Source organism: Lithobates pipiens, unplaced genomic scaffold (genome assembly GCF_037356315.1).
Source record: "Lithobates pipiens isolate NorthernLeopardFrog02 unplaced genomic scaffold, aLitPip1_a1.2 Scaffold_8, whole genome shotgun sequence".
Lineage (NCBI taxonomy): Eukaryota > Metazoa > Chordata > Amphibia > Anura > Ranidae > Lithobates > Lithobates pipiens.
The window spans coordinates 4,085,578-4,102,734 of NW_027507903.1; the positions used below are offsets into that span (position 1 = coordinate 4,085,578).

Genomic DNA, 17,157 nt, shown 5'->3' on the forward strand with positions numbered 1-17,157 from the left:
TTACCTCCTCATTCTCTAGCAGGATCAGGCGCACAATAACAATGTTTATCCTGTTCCCAATGCTTGCGTCATGGAAGAGCCCAGCAACCTGCAAGAAAAGATCCCAACATGTGAATCAACCAGTGGAAGAAGACAGATTCCGAAAGAGTAAAATGGAAAATTGGTTACATTATCCAAAACAAATATAACGCCATTACCCAACCCAAGCCCACAGCACCACTCCGGACCTGCTCCTCTCACCTGTCCACCAATAGACAGGGTGCCAACTCACAAAACTCGTCTTGGCTCACCATCGTAGAGAACAGGTGAATAAGAGCCGCACTCTAATCTCCACTCTTCCAAGTATTAACAATATAGCTTTTATTTTCCCCCTTTGAGGAAGTCACATGATTGTTGATGAAACGCGTCAGTGCAGGGCTTGTGACGTCATCATGCTGGACAAGAAATGACTCGGCTGGACATAAGAGGTGATATTGGCTTGAGAGGCTGTGAAGCTCCTTAAGGGGCTAGTGCATCCATACATGCTATATTTTGTAGTGCACAGATTTTAGTGCACTTTTTAATTTGAGTAGTTTTAATGTGATTAGTTGTGCAGGTAGTTTATTTTTTTCTTAAACAAAAAGGTTTTTATTGAGCATAAGAAATAAAACATATTGTCATGGTTATGCAGTGATTTTCCTGTTTGCTTACCTCCCCTCATGTGTTCAGGTTAAGAGGCCAGCCACTCATCTGGTGGTTTTTATAACCTCTCCTCTAAGCATGGCTCCACCCCAGGCCCTATCAGGGAACTTTATATTAACCTGTGCACTGCAAGCCAACAGTGCTGATCAACCATTGTGTATTCCTTTGTGTGTTTGGCTTCCTGTTACCTGCCGTGTGCTCTTCTGTTGTTCCGTTACCGACTTTGGCGTGTCTTTGACTATCCCTGTTTGCCTGTGATCCTGACCTTTTGGCATGTCCCTGACTATTCCTGTTTGTTTGTGGCCCCGACCTTGGCTTTGTCCCTCACCATCCCTATCCTCCAGTTGCCTACTGTGGGTGTGAGCTGGGGGACCCTGGGGGTCGCGACCTGGAGCCATTTGCAGCCAAGTCCATCCTCACCACTCGAGGCGCTGGTGAACACCTGCTGGCTCCTAGACTCCGCGCCCCAGGGAATCTTACGCTCTAACCCTGGTGGGACCTGTCTCCTGTCCGCAGCAGTCAGCCGTAGGGTCCACAACCTTGCGGTGCACTCCTGTTCCCTACGGTGTGCATCTGTCACCTCGCCTCAAGGTGACCTGACACATATATTGTCCAGAGCAAAACAAGTACACAAGATCTGCAGATTTCAACGCACAAAGAATTAATGCATCGTACATCACAGTTCGCATATTGATAACCCTCTTACCTATGCATTCAATAAAGCATTATCTGTCATCATAAGGAACAACCGTACAATCGTCCAATTTGGTATTCATAAATTTGATGTAGGATATGCTGTCAAATGCTAGAATTCATGGTCATAAATCAAAGTCCACTGGGGCTAAGCCTGGGGCATCTAGCCAAGGGGGCCACAATTTGTCGCATTTGCCCCGTTTGCCCCTGTGTTGATATATGTGTCAGATACCATGAATCAGACTGAGACAGAAGTACAGTTAAATCTCACTTGTTTACTAATAATAAAAAAAGGTAAACATAGTCAAAACATAGCCAGAGTTCAGGAACCGGAACCAGATAGTTTAGACAAGCCAAAAACGTCAGGGAGCCAGAGATGAGCGTAGTAGCACAGGAAGCAGGATCTGGAGCCAGAAGGAATGTCAGCCAAGCAAGTCTTTAACAGGAACACAGGAGAGCGTCTCTAGAGCTGTGACCAAGCCGTGGCAGAGATCATCTAGACTGGACGGCTTAAGTAGGCAGGACTGACGAGCAGGATATCATCAACAGGTGAGTTGCTGTGGAGAGAAAGGAGTTGGCAATTAGCCGACAGCTGAGCGGCCAGCTCAGAGAAGGAAGGGCTGAGCCCAGCCCTGAAAATAAGCTTCTCTAGGCGGATGGTGTCACCCATTCGAGTAATCCATTCTTGCGTCGTGGGAGGTTCTGTGGACTTCCAGTGTCTCAGAAACATTTTACGGGCCTGGAAGAGAGCTCTAGCAATAGTCTGTTTGGGATCTAGAATACCCAGAAAGCAATGTTTAGGGTCTACTGGAATCTGGACCTGGAAAACCCTATCAAAAGTGTCAATGACCTTTTTCTAATATACTGTAAGTGTAACTTTGAGCATCTCCATAAAAGGTGTATCAAGTCCCCATGATCTCTACAACATCTAGTATAGGTACACCTAGTCGATGTATAATGTACTCTTAGGATTATATATAACTGTGACAGATGCTGAGCCACATTCAGAGAGCACTGGAGGAACAGCCTGCAGGACTCCCCCCCCCCCCCCACTGCTCTTCCTCAAAGACCCCAACATCCTGCTCCCACTGAGACACCATCTTGAGAGGCACGCCCCCAAGGAAGAGATTGAGTAGAATGGCATAACAGCATGATATAAAACCTTTATACGTGGTAACCTCAAACAGGTATTCAAAGACAGAGGTAGACTTCAAAGACCATTGATCGACTCCCCTCTTTGGGCGTTAACTGCATGCTGAAGTTGCAAGTAATAGAAGTGCATAGATGAGGGGAGCCTAAAGTTCTCTTCGAGCTCCGTAAAAGACCTCAATTTTTCATCTCAGAAAATGAGGGACATATGAAATACTCCCAAACTGTTGGCGCGTTGCTGCAAGAGGAAATCCGTGCCAACTGAGCATGCGCCAAAGACACCTCAGGGCGCAAACCCACACCTGCGCAGAAGACTTGATGGAAAAGGGCAGGAAAATGCCCAGGAGGCGCACAGGAAGTGACCTCAACCTGATGGAAAAAGGCGGGAAAATACCCAAGAGGCGCACAGGAAGTGACATCAACCTGATGGAAAAAGGCGGGAAAATCCCCAGAAGGCGCACAGGAAGCGACCTCAAAATTCCCTATATAAGCCTAGCCCAGACACTGCCAAATTGCTGGATTATCTTCAGTCCCCCTTGCTCCTGTGCTAGTGTGTGATCTGTCTGAACCTGTTGTGACCTGGAAACCTGTTTGACTACTCTTGATTGCTGCTTGCCTTTGACCTCGGATTTGTACGTTAACCATTCTACTTGGTTGCCCCTTTTGTACTCAGCTGCCAGATTGGAACCGACCCCGGCTTGGATTTTGACCATTCTCCTTCTGATTAACCTCTTTATGCTCCGTTGCCCAACTGGACTTGACCTCGGCTCGGATCCCGGAATAAGGCTTGCACGGTGCTCCGCACCCTTGGCACCCCTGCCACTCGGTGTCCCCACCAAGTCTCTGTCTCCATCTCCAGATGCTTTAAGGACCCGAGGTGCAAGGGAGGCCTCCCCACTACTTCGGTCTCACATCAGGTACGTGGCCCTCGTGACACCACTCTGTGCCATATTGCAGTTTCGCTAGTTCATGAAAATTAATTATTATCCCAGATGGGGCTATATCTGGTAAAACCCCTGGACACCAAGTAGGTAGTTTTAATGTGAGTAGTTGAGTAGGTCATAATGCCAGACCAGAAGTGACTCTGTCCGGTAAACCTAAGAGGTGATATTGGCTTGAGAGGCTGTGAAGCTCCTTAAGGGTCAGGGCACCCATGCATGCTATACATCGTTGTGCGCAGATTGTAGTGCAGTTTTTAACGTGAGTAGTTTTCTTATCTCCTAATAAACGTGGAAAGTTTTGAAATTTTAAACAGGATGGTGGCCTTTCTTGGCCCTTTATGAGTATAATTGTGAGTGGAGAATTCCATCCTGGTGGTCTTGATAAGAAAGTTTGGAGAATCCTATGTGGTGAATTTGGAGAACCGCCATCTGGAAAGAATTAAATCCCCCTGGTGGGGAAAGCGCATATAGACCTATTTGCTTTATAGGTCATATATTTGAGGTAAGTGGATTGTTTGACTGGTGAGCACGTTGTGATTCATCAAACAGGATTACAAGGTTCACATAGACACGAAAAACTATTTTCACTTTGACACATTTGTTGTTTTAGGATTATTTCACTTTTGGGACTTTTATGAAAGGTCTTTATCATTATTAATCTTTGATTATATATAATATTTAAAAAAAAAACTACACTTACCGTCCACTTTATTAGGTCCCCCTTGCTAGTACCGGGTTGGACCCCATTTTGCCTTCATTCTTGGTGGCATAGATACAACAAGGTTTTGGAAACGTTCCTCAGAGATTTTGCTCCATAGTGACATGATAACATCACACGGTTGCTGCAGATTTGTCGGCTCCACCACATCCCAAAGGTGCTCTATCGGATGAGATGTGGCGAGTTTGGAGGCCATTGGAGGACAGGGACCTCATTGTCCAGTGATGAGATGATTGGAGCTGTGTGACATGGTGCATTATCCTGCTGGAAGGAGCCATCAGAAGATGGGAACACTGCAGTCATAAAGGGATGGACGTTGGTCATCAACAATACTCAGGTAGGCCGTGGTGATTAAACCATGATCAATTGGTACTAAGGGGCCCAAAGTGTGCCCATCTCCCACACCATTACACCCCCACCACCAGCCTGAACCGGTGGTACCCCATCCCCCCCACCATTACACCCCCACCACCAGCCTGAACCGGTGATACAAGGCAGGATGGATCCATGCGCCAAATTCAGACCCCACCATCTGAATGTCGCGGCTGAAATCCAGACTCATCAGACCAGGCGACGTTTTTCCAATCTTCTATTGTCCAATGTTAGTGATCCTGTGCCAATTGTAGCCTCAGTTTCCTGTTCTTAGCTGACAGGAGTGGCGCCCGGTGTGGTCTTCTGCTGCTGAAGCCCATCTGCTTCAAGGTTGGATGTGTTGTACGTTCATTCTGAATACCTTGGGTGTAATGAGTGGTTATTTGAGTTACTGTTGCCTTTCTATCACCTGGAACCAGTCTGCCCATTCTCCTCTGACCTCTGACATCAACAAGGCATTTTCCTCCACACAACTGCCGCTCACTGGATATTTTCTCTTTTCCCCACCATTCTCTGTAAACCCCCGAGAGATAATTGTGTGTGAAAATTCCAGAAATACTCAGACCGGCCCGTCTGCCACCAACAACCATGCCATGTTCAAAGTTGCTGCCATGCGATTGGCTGATTAGCAATTTGTGTTACCGAGCAATTGAAGAGGTTCCCTAGTAAAGTGGCTGGTGAGTGTCTATATACAGTATGGCATTATGGTAGCAGTGGTTTGATACTGATTACGAATTTCCATTGGAGGTTTCCACCATCAATCACAAAGGTGTAATTAATTGATACAATTATGGTATCGGGTCTATTAATTCATTAATTTTAATTTACTGTTGGGAGTTTTGCACTACTTTACAGTATTTTCAACTAATATTTGGAGGTGTCACCACTACTCACAAGCCACAATTATCAATGTATTGTTACATTGTTTTTTTTATTTTTATTGATTGTTACACACATATTGGATTTATTCACCTTACTTACCATCGCTGATATATGGGGGGTTGGGAAAACTGGAAAGAGGTTTCCACCATCATTCATCATGCACCATTTTGAATGCACAGGATGTGGTGAATATTGGTGGTGATTATTAAGGTATTATCACCATTGATGTGTATATATTAATAGGAAAGTATCAGGTAGCTCCAGATGACGTCGCTCTGACGAAACGCGTAGGGCGTGGCCTAGGACGTGCACCTCATACTGCTATACAGGCAGCAACGCCAGCGCAGCCATTTCAAAGGCGAATTGTTTTATGAAATATTGTGAGTAGTTTGGATTTTAGATAAATAAATCGTTAACAAACAGTGTTGCACTATGGTTGTACTTCTGTTTCCTCCCTCATGCACTTGCTAAACGGACTATTTGCGGAAGTAAAAGGGCGAACATTCCCCCAGCACAGCAGGAGCAGAGCCCAAGGAAAGCTGCACAGTGGCTTATACTGTGACTGCTCGGCTAACCCTTTCAGGGTTCTCTGTCTGGTGAGCGCAATTATTTCTCTGACACTGAGTGGCGCACCGGAGAAGATTGTTCCTAACCTTTCTGCACTAGTCACTTTGGTCTACCCTTTTTACTTGAAGAGACTTTATGCGTTTTTTCGAGCCACTGTGTGATGCGATTTGAAAAAATTTGTTTGGGCATTGAAAGAATTCTTTTTGTTTTTGCTGTTCTTGGACTGTCACTCTTGGGACTCATAATATAGAGCACAGTTTACAGACCACTAATATAGTGACTTGTGGTTTGCATATGATCTCTCTCACTTAGCATATATGGTTTATTTATTTACATTTTTATGAAATATTTTCACTATTCTTTGGTTATAACACATGTGTACTTTTTGAGTTGCATGCCAACAGGAAAAAATTGTCTTTTCTACACAACACGCATTTATAAGAAGTATATATATAATATTTGGTAGGTACCACCTATAAGGTGGTCCTCAGGAGACCACACATTTCACATCAATTCACAGTATTTATTTATATTATTTTCCGGGGCAATAAACAGGGCCATCTATTTATTACACTGATTAGATCTTTACACACCTTTTTGACACCAGGATATTTGTTAGAAAAGGTTTTAGCGCCACAGCTTAATTCATACTTTAAGTATCAGGTAGCGCTGCACTTTTGTGGTTGGTTTCTGTTTACCTTGGGGTGGGAACACACATCAGTGCTTAGCAGCACCTACACTTAAATTCACTTATAAGTAGGAATAGTAGTGCGGTGGACTTTGCTGTCTTATTCAATACAACTGCAAATCATGGTGTCTCCACCCAAAAGTAATTGCCACCACCTTAACGCGTTTCACCACAAATCGTTTGATTGGAGATCAGAGCGTGGCTCTTTTTAAGACCGCTTTGACACCGCCGAGCCTATAGTGTCGGCGGTAAAACGCCGCTATTTTTAGCGGCGTTTTACCGTCTGATTCGCAGCGCATTTCGGCCGATAGCGGGGCGCTTTTACCCCCGCTAGTGGCCGAGAAAGGGTTAAAACCGCCCGCAATACGCCGCAATAGTGGCGTTTTGCCGACGGTAATACAGTGCTGCCCCATTGATTTCAAAGGGGAGCAGCGGTGGAGGAGCGGTAAACACACCGTTCCTTCACCGCTCCAAAGAAGCTGCTGGCAGAACTTTTCCTGACGTCCTGCCACCAGCGCACCGCTCCGGTGTGAGAGCCCTTGGGGCTTTCACACTGGAGACAAAGGAGCAGCAGTTTGAGGGCGGATTGCAGGGGCCATTTCTAACGCTATAGCGCCTGCAAAACGCCTTCGGTGTGAAAGGGGTCTAATATATTTCATTACCCAAACCACTTTAACCACTTCCCGGCTGTGCTATAGCTAAACGTCGGCTTCAGCGCGGTCAGCCAGTTCTGGGAGGGGGGCCATATGATGTCCTCCCATGATTGCGCCCACTGTGGCACGCAGGTGGCTCGCTCTGTGATCAATGTATCCTTTGGACACAGCTGATCACAGATAAGGGTAAAGGGCCAATCATCGCGGCCCTTTACCACATGATCAGCTATGTCCAATCACAGCTGATCATAATGTAAAATCCATGCCGGTTATCAGCATTCCTTTCCTCATGCTGACGGCATAAAAAAGAGGAGAGTGTCAGGGCTGGGCTCAGCCCTTCCTTCTCTGAGCTGGACACTCAGCTGTTGGCTAATTTCCAGCTCCCATCTCTCTCCGCAGTTACTCAGCTGTCAATGATCCTGCTCATCAGTCCTGCCTACTTAAGCCGTCCAGTCCAGGGGAGCTCTGCCTTCTCCTTGGTCAACATCACAGAGACTATCTCCCGCGATCCCGTTGAAGACTTACTTTGCTGACATCCCTTTTGGCTCCAGATCCTGCTTGCTGTTCCACTACATTGGTCCCTGACTTCTGGCTTGGCTGACTATTCATTCTGGTTACTGATCTTTGGCTATGTTTTGACTACGTTTGTTCTTTTTACTTTTATTTTTAAACAAATGTGATTTAACTGTACTTCTGTCTCTACCGGATTTCATGATTTATGACAGAGAGCCAGTAACCCGGGTGCGAAGGGGACATCTACACTGATAATCAGGGCACTTATAATCAGTGTCCTGATTATCAGTGCAGCCTCAACAGTGCCCAGCAGTGCTGCCAATCAGTGCCTACCAGTGCTACCAATCAGTGTCTACCAGTGCTGCTAGTCAGTGCCAATTAGTGGCATTCAGTGCCTCATCATCAGTGCCACCTATCAGTGCCCACCAGTGCCGCCTATGAGTGCCCATTAGTGCTGCCCACCATTGCCCATTAGTGCTTCCTATCAATGCAGCCTCATCAGTACCTACTTATCAGTTCCCACCAGTGCCAGTGCCAACTCATGATTACCTATCAGTGCAGCCTATCAGCACACATCAGTGAAGGAGAAAAATTACCTGTTTGCAAAATTTTCTAAAAAGCTATGAATTTTTATTTATTTATTTATTAAATTTTTTGGGCAAAAAAAAAAACTGTGTTGGCTAAATACCACCAAAAGAAAGCTATATTTGTGTGAAGAAAATTATAAAAATGTCCTATGGTTACAGCGTAGCATGACCGAGTGTCAGGACTGGGCTCAGCCCTTCCTTCTCTGAGCTGGCCGTCCAGCTGTTGGCTAATTGCCAGCTCCTGTCTCTCTCTCCACAGTTACTCAGCTGTTGATGATCCTGCTCGTCAGTCCTGCCTACTTAAACCGTCCAGTCCTGAGAAGCTCTGCTTTCGCCTTGGTCAACATCACAGAAACTCCTGCGATCCTGTTCAAGACTTGCTTTGCTGACATCCCTTCTGGCTCCAGATCCTGCTTGCTGTTCCACTACATTGATCCCTGACTTCTGGCTTGGCCGACTATCCGTTCCGGGTCCTGAACTCTGGCTAGGTTTTGACTACGTTTGTTCTTTTTACTTTTAGTATAAAACAAGTGTGATTTAACTGTACTTCTGTCTCGGCCTGATTTAATGGTTTCTGACATCGAGCAATTGTCATTCAAAGTGTGACAGTGCTGAAATCTGAAAAATTGGCCTGGCCAGGAAGAGGGTAAAAGTGCCCGGTAGGCTGGTGGTTAACTATCCTCGAATCACCCGCTTTGGGATGATACCCTGCTTACATCAATATCAGAAATCTAGAACTTTTATTTATAATTTAATGATAATATGGTCATTATTACCAAACCAGGTTTGCTTATCCTCACCATGTTCATGACAGTCAACACGTAGTTTTCCACATTGTTACTTCCATGGTATTCCACCATCTTGGGATCAGCGACAACCAAAGTCTCCACCCATTTTTCTTTGCTGATGGAACGGCGGGATATTGGGCGCTCTCTATGTTGTTTTTGTGATTGCTCCCAGCGTTCCCTTCTTCTTTCCCATTTATCGTACGAGTCTGGATTCTCTGAGTGAAGAAGAGATTAGAGATGTTATCAAAAAAGCTTTCTTAGGTCTGAGGCACTGGATTCAGATCTTTGGGGGTTCTGGCCCTGCAACCATCTGTCCACCTGAGGGCCCATTCACATTGGTCAGTTATCTATGGGTTTTTAGGGCTTGGCAACCACTGCCCACCTGAGGGCCCATTCATATTGGTCAGTTATCTATGGGTTTTTAGGGCTTGGCAATGAGGGCCCATTCACATTGGTCAGTTATCTATGGGTTTTGTTTCGGGCTTGGTAACCACTGCCCACCTGAGGGCCCATTCACATTGGTCAGTTATCTATGGGTTTTAGGGCTTGGCAACCACTACCCACCTAAGGGCCCATTCACATTGGTCAGTTATCTATGGGTTTTAGGGCTTGGCAACCACTGCCCACCTGATGGCCCATTGACATTGATCAGTTATCTATGAGGTTTTTTTCAGGCTTGGTAACCACTGCCCACCTGAGGGCCCATTCACATTGGTCAGTTATCTATGGGTGTTAGGGCTGGGCAACCACTGCACGCCCGAGGGCCCATTCACATTGGTCAGTTATCTATGGGTTTTTAGGGCTTGGCAACCACTGCCCACCTGAGGGCCCATTCACATTGGTCAGTTATCTATGGGTTTTAGGGCTTGGCAACCACTACTCACCTGATGGCCCATTCACATTGGTCAGTTATCTATGGGGTTTTTTTCGGGCTTGGTAACCACTGCCCATCTGAGGACCCATTCACATTGGTCAGTTATCTATGGGTTTTAGGGCTTGGCAACCACTACCCACCTAAGGGCCCATTCACATTGGTCAGTTATCTATGGGTTTTAGGGCTTGGCAACCACTGCCCACCTGATGGCCCATTGACATTGATCAGTTATCTGTTTTTTTTTTCAGGCTTGGTAACCACTGCCCACCTGAGGGCCCATTCACATTGGTCAGTTATCTATGGGTGTTAGGGCTGGGCAACCACTGCACGCCCGAGGGCCCATTCACATTGGTCAGTTATCTATGGGTTTTTAGGGCTTGGCAACCACTGCCCACCTGAGGGCCCATTCACATTGGTCAGTTATCTATGGGTTTTAGGGCTTGGCAACCACTACCCACCTGATGGCCCATTCACATTGGTCAGTTATCTATGGGGTTTTTTTCGGGCTTGGTAACCACTGCCCATCTTAGGACCCATTCACATTGGTCAGTTATCTATGGGTTTTAGGGCTTGGCAACCACTACCCACCTGAGGGCCATTCACATTGGTCAGTTATCTATGGGTTTTAGGGCTTGGCAACCACTGCCCACCTGATGGCCCATTGACATTGGTCAGTTGTCTATGTTTTTTTTTTTCAGGCTTGGTAACCACTGCCCACCTGAGGGCCCATTCACATTGGTCAGTTATCTATGGGTGTTAGGGCTGGACAACCACTGCACGCCTGAGGGCACATTCACATTGGTCAGTTGTCTATGGGTTTAAGGGCTTGGCAACCACTGCCCACCTGAGGGCCAAATCACATTAGTCAGTTATCTATGGGTTTTAAGGCTTGTTTGATCTACGGTGGATCTACGGTGGATGGCTTTTCAAGGGGGGAATTTTGACGGGGCAGGGAGGAAGTAATATGTCACCTCCTCTCCATCTGTTTAAACCCCTAAAAACCCACACCACCGTGACCCAACCACACGCATTGCACGCAGTTGTGACATGGCCCCCCATTAAGATGAATGGGTCACGTTCGATGGGAAGGACCAGGGGCCGATCATTTTTGAAAACAAAATGTAGACACCACATCTTAAAAATTGGCAAGCTACGAGTCAATATATTTTTTGTTTTTGGGGTTTAATACCTATTTAATCATCATATTAAATTAATATGTCATGTTAATGAGTGAAACAATAAGGGCCGGTTCACACTGCGAGCCGCGGCGAGGCGTCTCCGACTTACCTCGCCGCGACTTGCGGGGACCTCAGCGGCGACTTGCAGAGGACTTCTGCATAGAAGTCAATGCAAGTCGCCCTCGAAGTCGCCCCGAAGTAGTACAGGAACCTTTTTTCTGAGTCGGAACGACTCGAGTCGCTCCTCTCAGAACGGTTCCATAGTACTGAATGGGGGCGACTTGCGGGAGCGAGGCGAGGCGAGCCGTGTCGCCTCGCCTCGCGTCGCAGTGTGAACCGGCCCTTAAATGGTTATTTATTCTACAAAAAAACCCCAAAAAAAACACCCCTAATAATTATTCCTTCTCATAACAACGAACGTTCTCCCCCCTGGCCATAGTGAGACCTCTACTTAGTAGACAACCCGATTATTACTTGAACTCCTTTCCAAATCCAGCTTCTCATGGTGCACTACTACCAAAGGAACATGCTGCCTGCACATGGGGAGGGTGGAAGGGGATAATAGACATCAAAGGCTTGTGACAAGCTTTGACTTGATTCTCTCATTTCCCAGAAAGCCAGTGTTCTTTATTCGGGGTAACACTCTGGACAAGGATGTAAGGTATGGTTCCACCTGTCCTCAGGGCCGTCTTTAATATTGATTGGACCCTGGGCAAAAATTTTCTTAGGGCCCCCCTCCCCCCATGCAATTTCGCTCTCCACCTTCTCTGAGACATACAATAAATAGCAGCTAGACTTAAAATCAGTTTACTGTATCAGATCAGGCAGCGATTGGTTGCCAGAGGTTACAGCATATCACTACTGCTTACTGACTGGTTGCTAGAGGTTACAGCACTCCTTAAGGCTCACTGATTAGTTGCTAAAGGTTACAGCACATTTCTGCTTGTTGATTGACTGCTAGAGATTGCCGTACAGTAATACTGCTCACTGGTTGCTATAGGTTACAGCACATCTTCTCCTCACTGCAGGGGGGCATGATATGCCTATGAATGCTGCCTCTATTTACATATCAATGCAGTTGGCCTCAGCTATTTACATATGCATGTCACTGCTATTTACATATGAATGCCGGCTATTTACATGTAAACACAGGGTCTGCCTGTGAGTCATCTGTATACAACAATAGGGCAGAGCTGGGCAGCATTAGTAGCAGCACAGGACTAAAACTTCAAGGGACAAGGGAATGTAAACTGGGATAGTTGGCAAGTATGAGGCAGCTGCTTTGGGCCCCACAACAATGACAGGGCCCAGGGCAGCTGCCCCTTTTGCCCTGTCTTAAAGACGGCCCTGCCTGTCCTGTCATACAATAGGGCCATTACTGGGTGTTATTACTTCCATTATGTCCATTTATTGGCAAAGACTCCCATACTCAATCATATAAAAAAAAGTATACATTTATTTAACACAAGAACATCATTAAAAAGGTCCTATGAAGAGAGAATATGTAGTACACAATATTAGGTCTCTGAAGAGGAACTAGACAATGTGTATCCATCCAGAAAGGAGGACCAGAAGTCCCGTCCTATGTCAATTCAACCTCAACATGTTTCGTGGTATGACCGCTTCCTCAGGAGGATGCTTCAGAAGGTAATGTGTGTAGATATCACTTCAATGAATAAACAATATATAATCAAATTTCAGAAACAAAAAAAAACATATGAATATGAAATTTTTGTTTCTGAAATGTGATTATATACTGTTTATTCCTTGTAGAGATATCTACAGACATTACCTTCTAAAGCATACTCCTGAAGAAGCGGTCATACCGCGAAACATGTCGAGGTTGAACTGACATATAGGACGGGACCTATGGACTTCCTTTTTGGATGGATACACGTCTAATTGTCTAGTTCCTCTTCAGAGACCTAATATTGTGTACTACATATTCTCTCTTCATAGGACCTTTTAATGATGTCCTTGTCTTAAAGTGGAGTTCCACCCAAAAAAAAAAAAGAATTTCATGTGCATGAAAAAAAAAAATCTGGTGTCCCCATCAGTCCTCCTTACATCTGGTGTCCCCATCAGTCCTCCTTACATCTGGTGTCCCCATCAGTCCTCCTTACATCTGGTGTCCCCATCAGTCCTCCTTACATCTGGTGTCCCCATCAGTCCTCCTTACATCTGGTGTCCCCATCAGTCCTCCTTACATCTGGTGTCCCCATCAGTCCTCCTTACATCTGGTGTCCCCATCAGTCCTCCTTACATCTGGTGTCCCCATCAGTCCTCCTTACATCTGGTGTCCCCATCAGTCCTCCTAACATCTGCTGTCCCCATCAAGCCTCCTTACATCTGGTGTCCCCATCAGTTCTCCTTACATCTTACCTTTTTATCCCTGTTGCTATGTGGTCCGTCGAAATCTGCCTCCTACAGCGCCCGGGCTCCTGACGTCACTTCCCTCGGCGCAGGAAGGGAGATCACCTCTCCCCCCTCCCTCTAGGCAATCATCTGGGACTGATGATTGCCCGGCCAGTCACGGCACGCGGCACAGCTCGCGCATGCGCAGTGGGTGCCGGCGCCACTGAGCGGAGGGGGAGACAAGCGGGGCTTCGATCCCCCGCATCGCTGCACCCTGGGACAGGTAAGTGTCCAATTATTAAAAGTTAAATTTTTTTTTTTTTTTTTAAGCGGAACTCCACTTTAAATAAATGTATACGTTTTTTATATGATTGTGTATGTGAGTCTTTGCCGTACCACGAGAGTCCATAGTTTCCTCAAATCTTCTGTCTCCAGTTTTTCAAGTTGATAGGACGATGGTACATTACTTTTGTGTTTTTAGTTTAGTAGCGATAATTAATGTCCATTTATCATTAAAAAAAAGCCAGGGGAAGGCAACATTTGAGGTAGCCAACATCTGCCCCAGGGAGTCGTGTTGGTGGCCATGGGTGTGGCTTCAGATGTCGCAGGGGCTTGTCTAGGCCCACCCCCTCGGAGTTTCCAGTTTCATCTACACAGGGTGATGGGGTAAGTCCTTATCCCAGCAGCGCACTCATTGCTGCCCTGCCCAGCCTTGCTCAATGATGCTCGTGCACACAAGGTGGGGGGCTGAATCTGGAAGCTGGATCACAGCAGCAAAAACAAAAAAAAAAAGGAATTTGGGGATTTGGCGGAGGCTGAGAGCAATAGAAGGGACTAATCAAAGGGGATTGTAAACCTTGTTTTTTCACCTTAATGCATCCTATGGTGAAAAAACACTGGGCACTGGCGCTCCTACTCTCTTCTCTCTGCAGCAAGCAACCAAGTCTCAGCATCAGCAGGCAGCCGCCGCTCCATTCACACAATGGGGGTTATTTACTAAAGGAAAATCCACTTTACACTGCAAGTGCACTTGGAAGTAAAGTCGCTGTAGATCAGAGGGGGACATGCAAGGAAAATAAAAACCAGCATTTTAGCTTGCACATGATTGGATGATAAAATCAGCAGAGCTTCCACTCATTTCAGATCTACCCCTCAGATTTAGAGCAACTGCACTTCCAAGTGCACTTGCAGTGCAAAGTGGATTTGCCTTTCGTAAATAACACCCATAGTGTCAGAGGCGCAGCGGCGGCAGGGGACTGCATTTGATGGGTGCTGGTGAGTTTGCATTTGATGGGCACTGGTGAGGCTGCATTGATGGGTGCTGATGAGGCTGCATTGATGGGCACTGTTGAGGCTGCATTTGATGAGCGCTGGCGAGGCTGCATTTGATGGGCACTGTTGAGGCTGCATTTGATGGGCACTGGTGAGGCTGCATTTGATGGGTGCTGGTGGGGCTGCATCTGATGGGCGCTGGTGAGGCTGCATTTGATGGGTGCTGGTGAGGCTGAATTTGATGGGTGCTGGTGAGGCTGCATTGATGGGCCCTAGTGAGGCTGCATTTGATGGGCCCTGGTGAGGCTGCATTTGATGGGTGCTGGTGAGGCTGAATTTGATGGGTGCTGGTGAGGCTGCATTGATGGGCCCTAGTGAGGCTGCATTGATGGGCGCTGGTGAGGCTGCATTTGATGGGCGCTAGTGAGGCTGCATTTGATGGGGGCTGGTGAGGCTGCATCTGATGGGTGCTGGTGAGGCTGCATTGATGGGCCCTAGTGAGGCTGCATTGATGGGCGCTGGTGAGGCTGCATTTGATGGGCGCTGGTGATGGCTGCATTTGATGGGCGCTGGTGAGGCTGCATTTGATGGGCGCTGGTGAGGCTGAATTTTATGGGTGCTGATGAGGTTGCATTTGATGGGCACTGGTGAGGCTGCATTGATGGGCGCTGGTGAGGCTGCATTGATGGGCGCTGGTGAGGCTGAATTTAATGAGCGCTGTTGAGGCTGCCTTGGATGGGAGCTGGTGAGGCTGCCTTTGATGGGAGCTGGTGAGGCTGCCTTTGATGGGAGCTGGTGAGGCTGCCTTTGATGGGAGCTGGTGAGGCTGCCTTTGATGGGAGCTGGTGAGGCTGCATTTGAAGGGGCACTTCATTAAAAAGGTGGGGTTTACATAGGCAGGGGAAAGGGGGTGGAACGGCAAAATGAGGTTTTGCCTAGGGTGTCAAAAATCCTTGCACCAGGACAGGAGTTGGGAACCGCTGCCATACATGGTTCGAATCTCAGCTGGTCCCTGCTGAACCAGCCAAGATTCGCACCGTCTATGGCCGGCATTACTATCCTTTATAGAGAGTATTGCTCTTCTCCAAAGTGCAGTGACCTATAGTAACCATTCAGCTTTTGATCTAAAATCAAAAGAATCCTGAAATCTGATTGGCTGCCACAGATATAACGGCACTTTGCATACCATGATTGCTCTTTGTAGGAAACGGTATAACATTTAAATCAATAGAGCGAGGAGATTTCCCAGATTAGATGCACAGCGATGTGTCTTTTCTCCAGTGATCGGTATAAATATAAGTCACATTAAAGCAGCCACATCCGACTTCCCATTTACGTTCCTCCAGAGACGTTCCTCCAGCGAGGGAGCGCTTTAAATATAAATGGGAACCGCAACATCCTTTTGTTCTTCAAGATGGAGCTCTGCCAGCTGCTGAGCGTTTATAGCAAATACATCCTCTATGAGAAGGATTCTTGTTATTTCAGTGTCACATCCCCTCGGGATTACGGCTGAAGGATCGCACGAGAACGTGAAGCGCGTAAACTGCGCTTTTTATACAACGTCCTCCATGACAAAGACCCGAATGGTCACTTGTATCCAATCATCTTACAAAGACGGAAATGTTACGTTTTACACTGTAAATGTTATCCTGAAGATAATGCGATTTTATATTAATTGTATCCAACAGAAAATAAGAAATAATAATTGTTTATAAAGTTTTAAATAAAAAATGAAGATAAAATGAAACAATGTCACCTGTGTCTTCTCAGTCTTAGTCCGTAGGGTTCAATATTGAGTTGGCCCTTTGCAGCTATAACAGCTTCACCTCTTCTGGGAAGGCCGTCCACAAGGTTTAGGAGATGTGTCTATGGGAATGTTTGACCATTCTTCCAGAAGCGCATCTGTGAGGTCAGACACTGATGTGGACGAGAAGACCTGGCTCACCATCTCCGCTCTAATTCATTACAAAGGTGTTCTATCGGGTTGAGGTCAGGACTCTGTGCAGGCCAGTCAAGTTCCTCCAGCCCAAACTCGATCATCCATGTCTTTATGGACCTTGCTTTGTGCACTGGTCCAAATCATTTAGTGGAGGGGGGATTATGGTGTGGGGGGGGAAGGGGGAATTATGGTTTGTTGTTTTTCAGGGGTTGGGCTTGGTTAGTTACAGTGAAGGGAACTCTTAAGGCGTCAGCATACCAAGACATTTTGGACAATTTCATGCTTTGTGGGAACAGTTTGGGGACGG

The 17,157-nt window shown here is 46.6% G+C and overlaps 1 protein-coding gene across 1 annotated transcript in view; it reads right to left on the reverse strand.

Moving 5' to 3' along the window:
• The window catches only part of ADAMTS7 (ADAM metallopeptidase with thrombospondin type 1 motif 7), a 240,528-nt gene that overhangs the window by 167,582 nt on the left and 55,789 nt on the right, over window positions 1-17,157 (reverse strand). The window contains exons 4-5 of the mRNA XM_077472765.1: window positions 9,245-9,447; window positions 5-88 (exon numbers count right to left, since the gene is read on the reverse strand). Coding sequence (XP_077328891.1) covers window positions 5-88; window positions 9,245-9,447 — 287 coding nt within the window. The remainder of the gene's footprint in view (window positions 1-4; window positions 89-9,244; window positions 9,448-17,157) is intronic.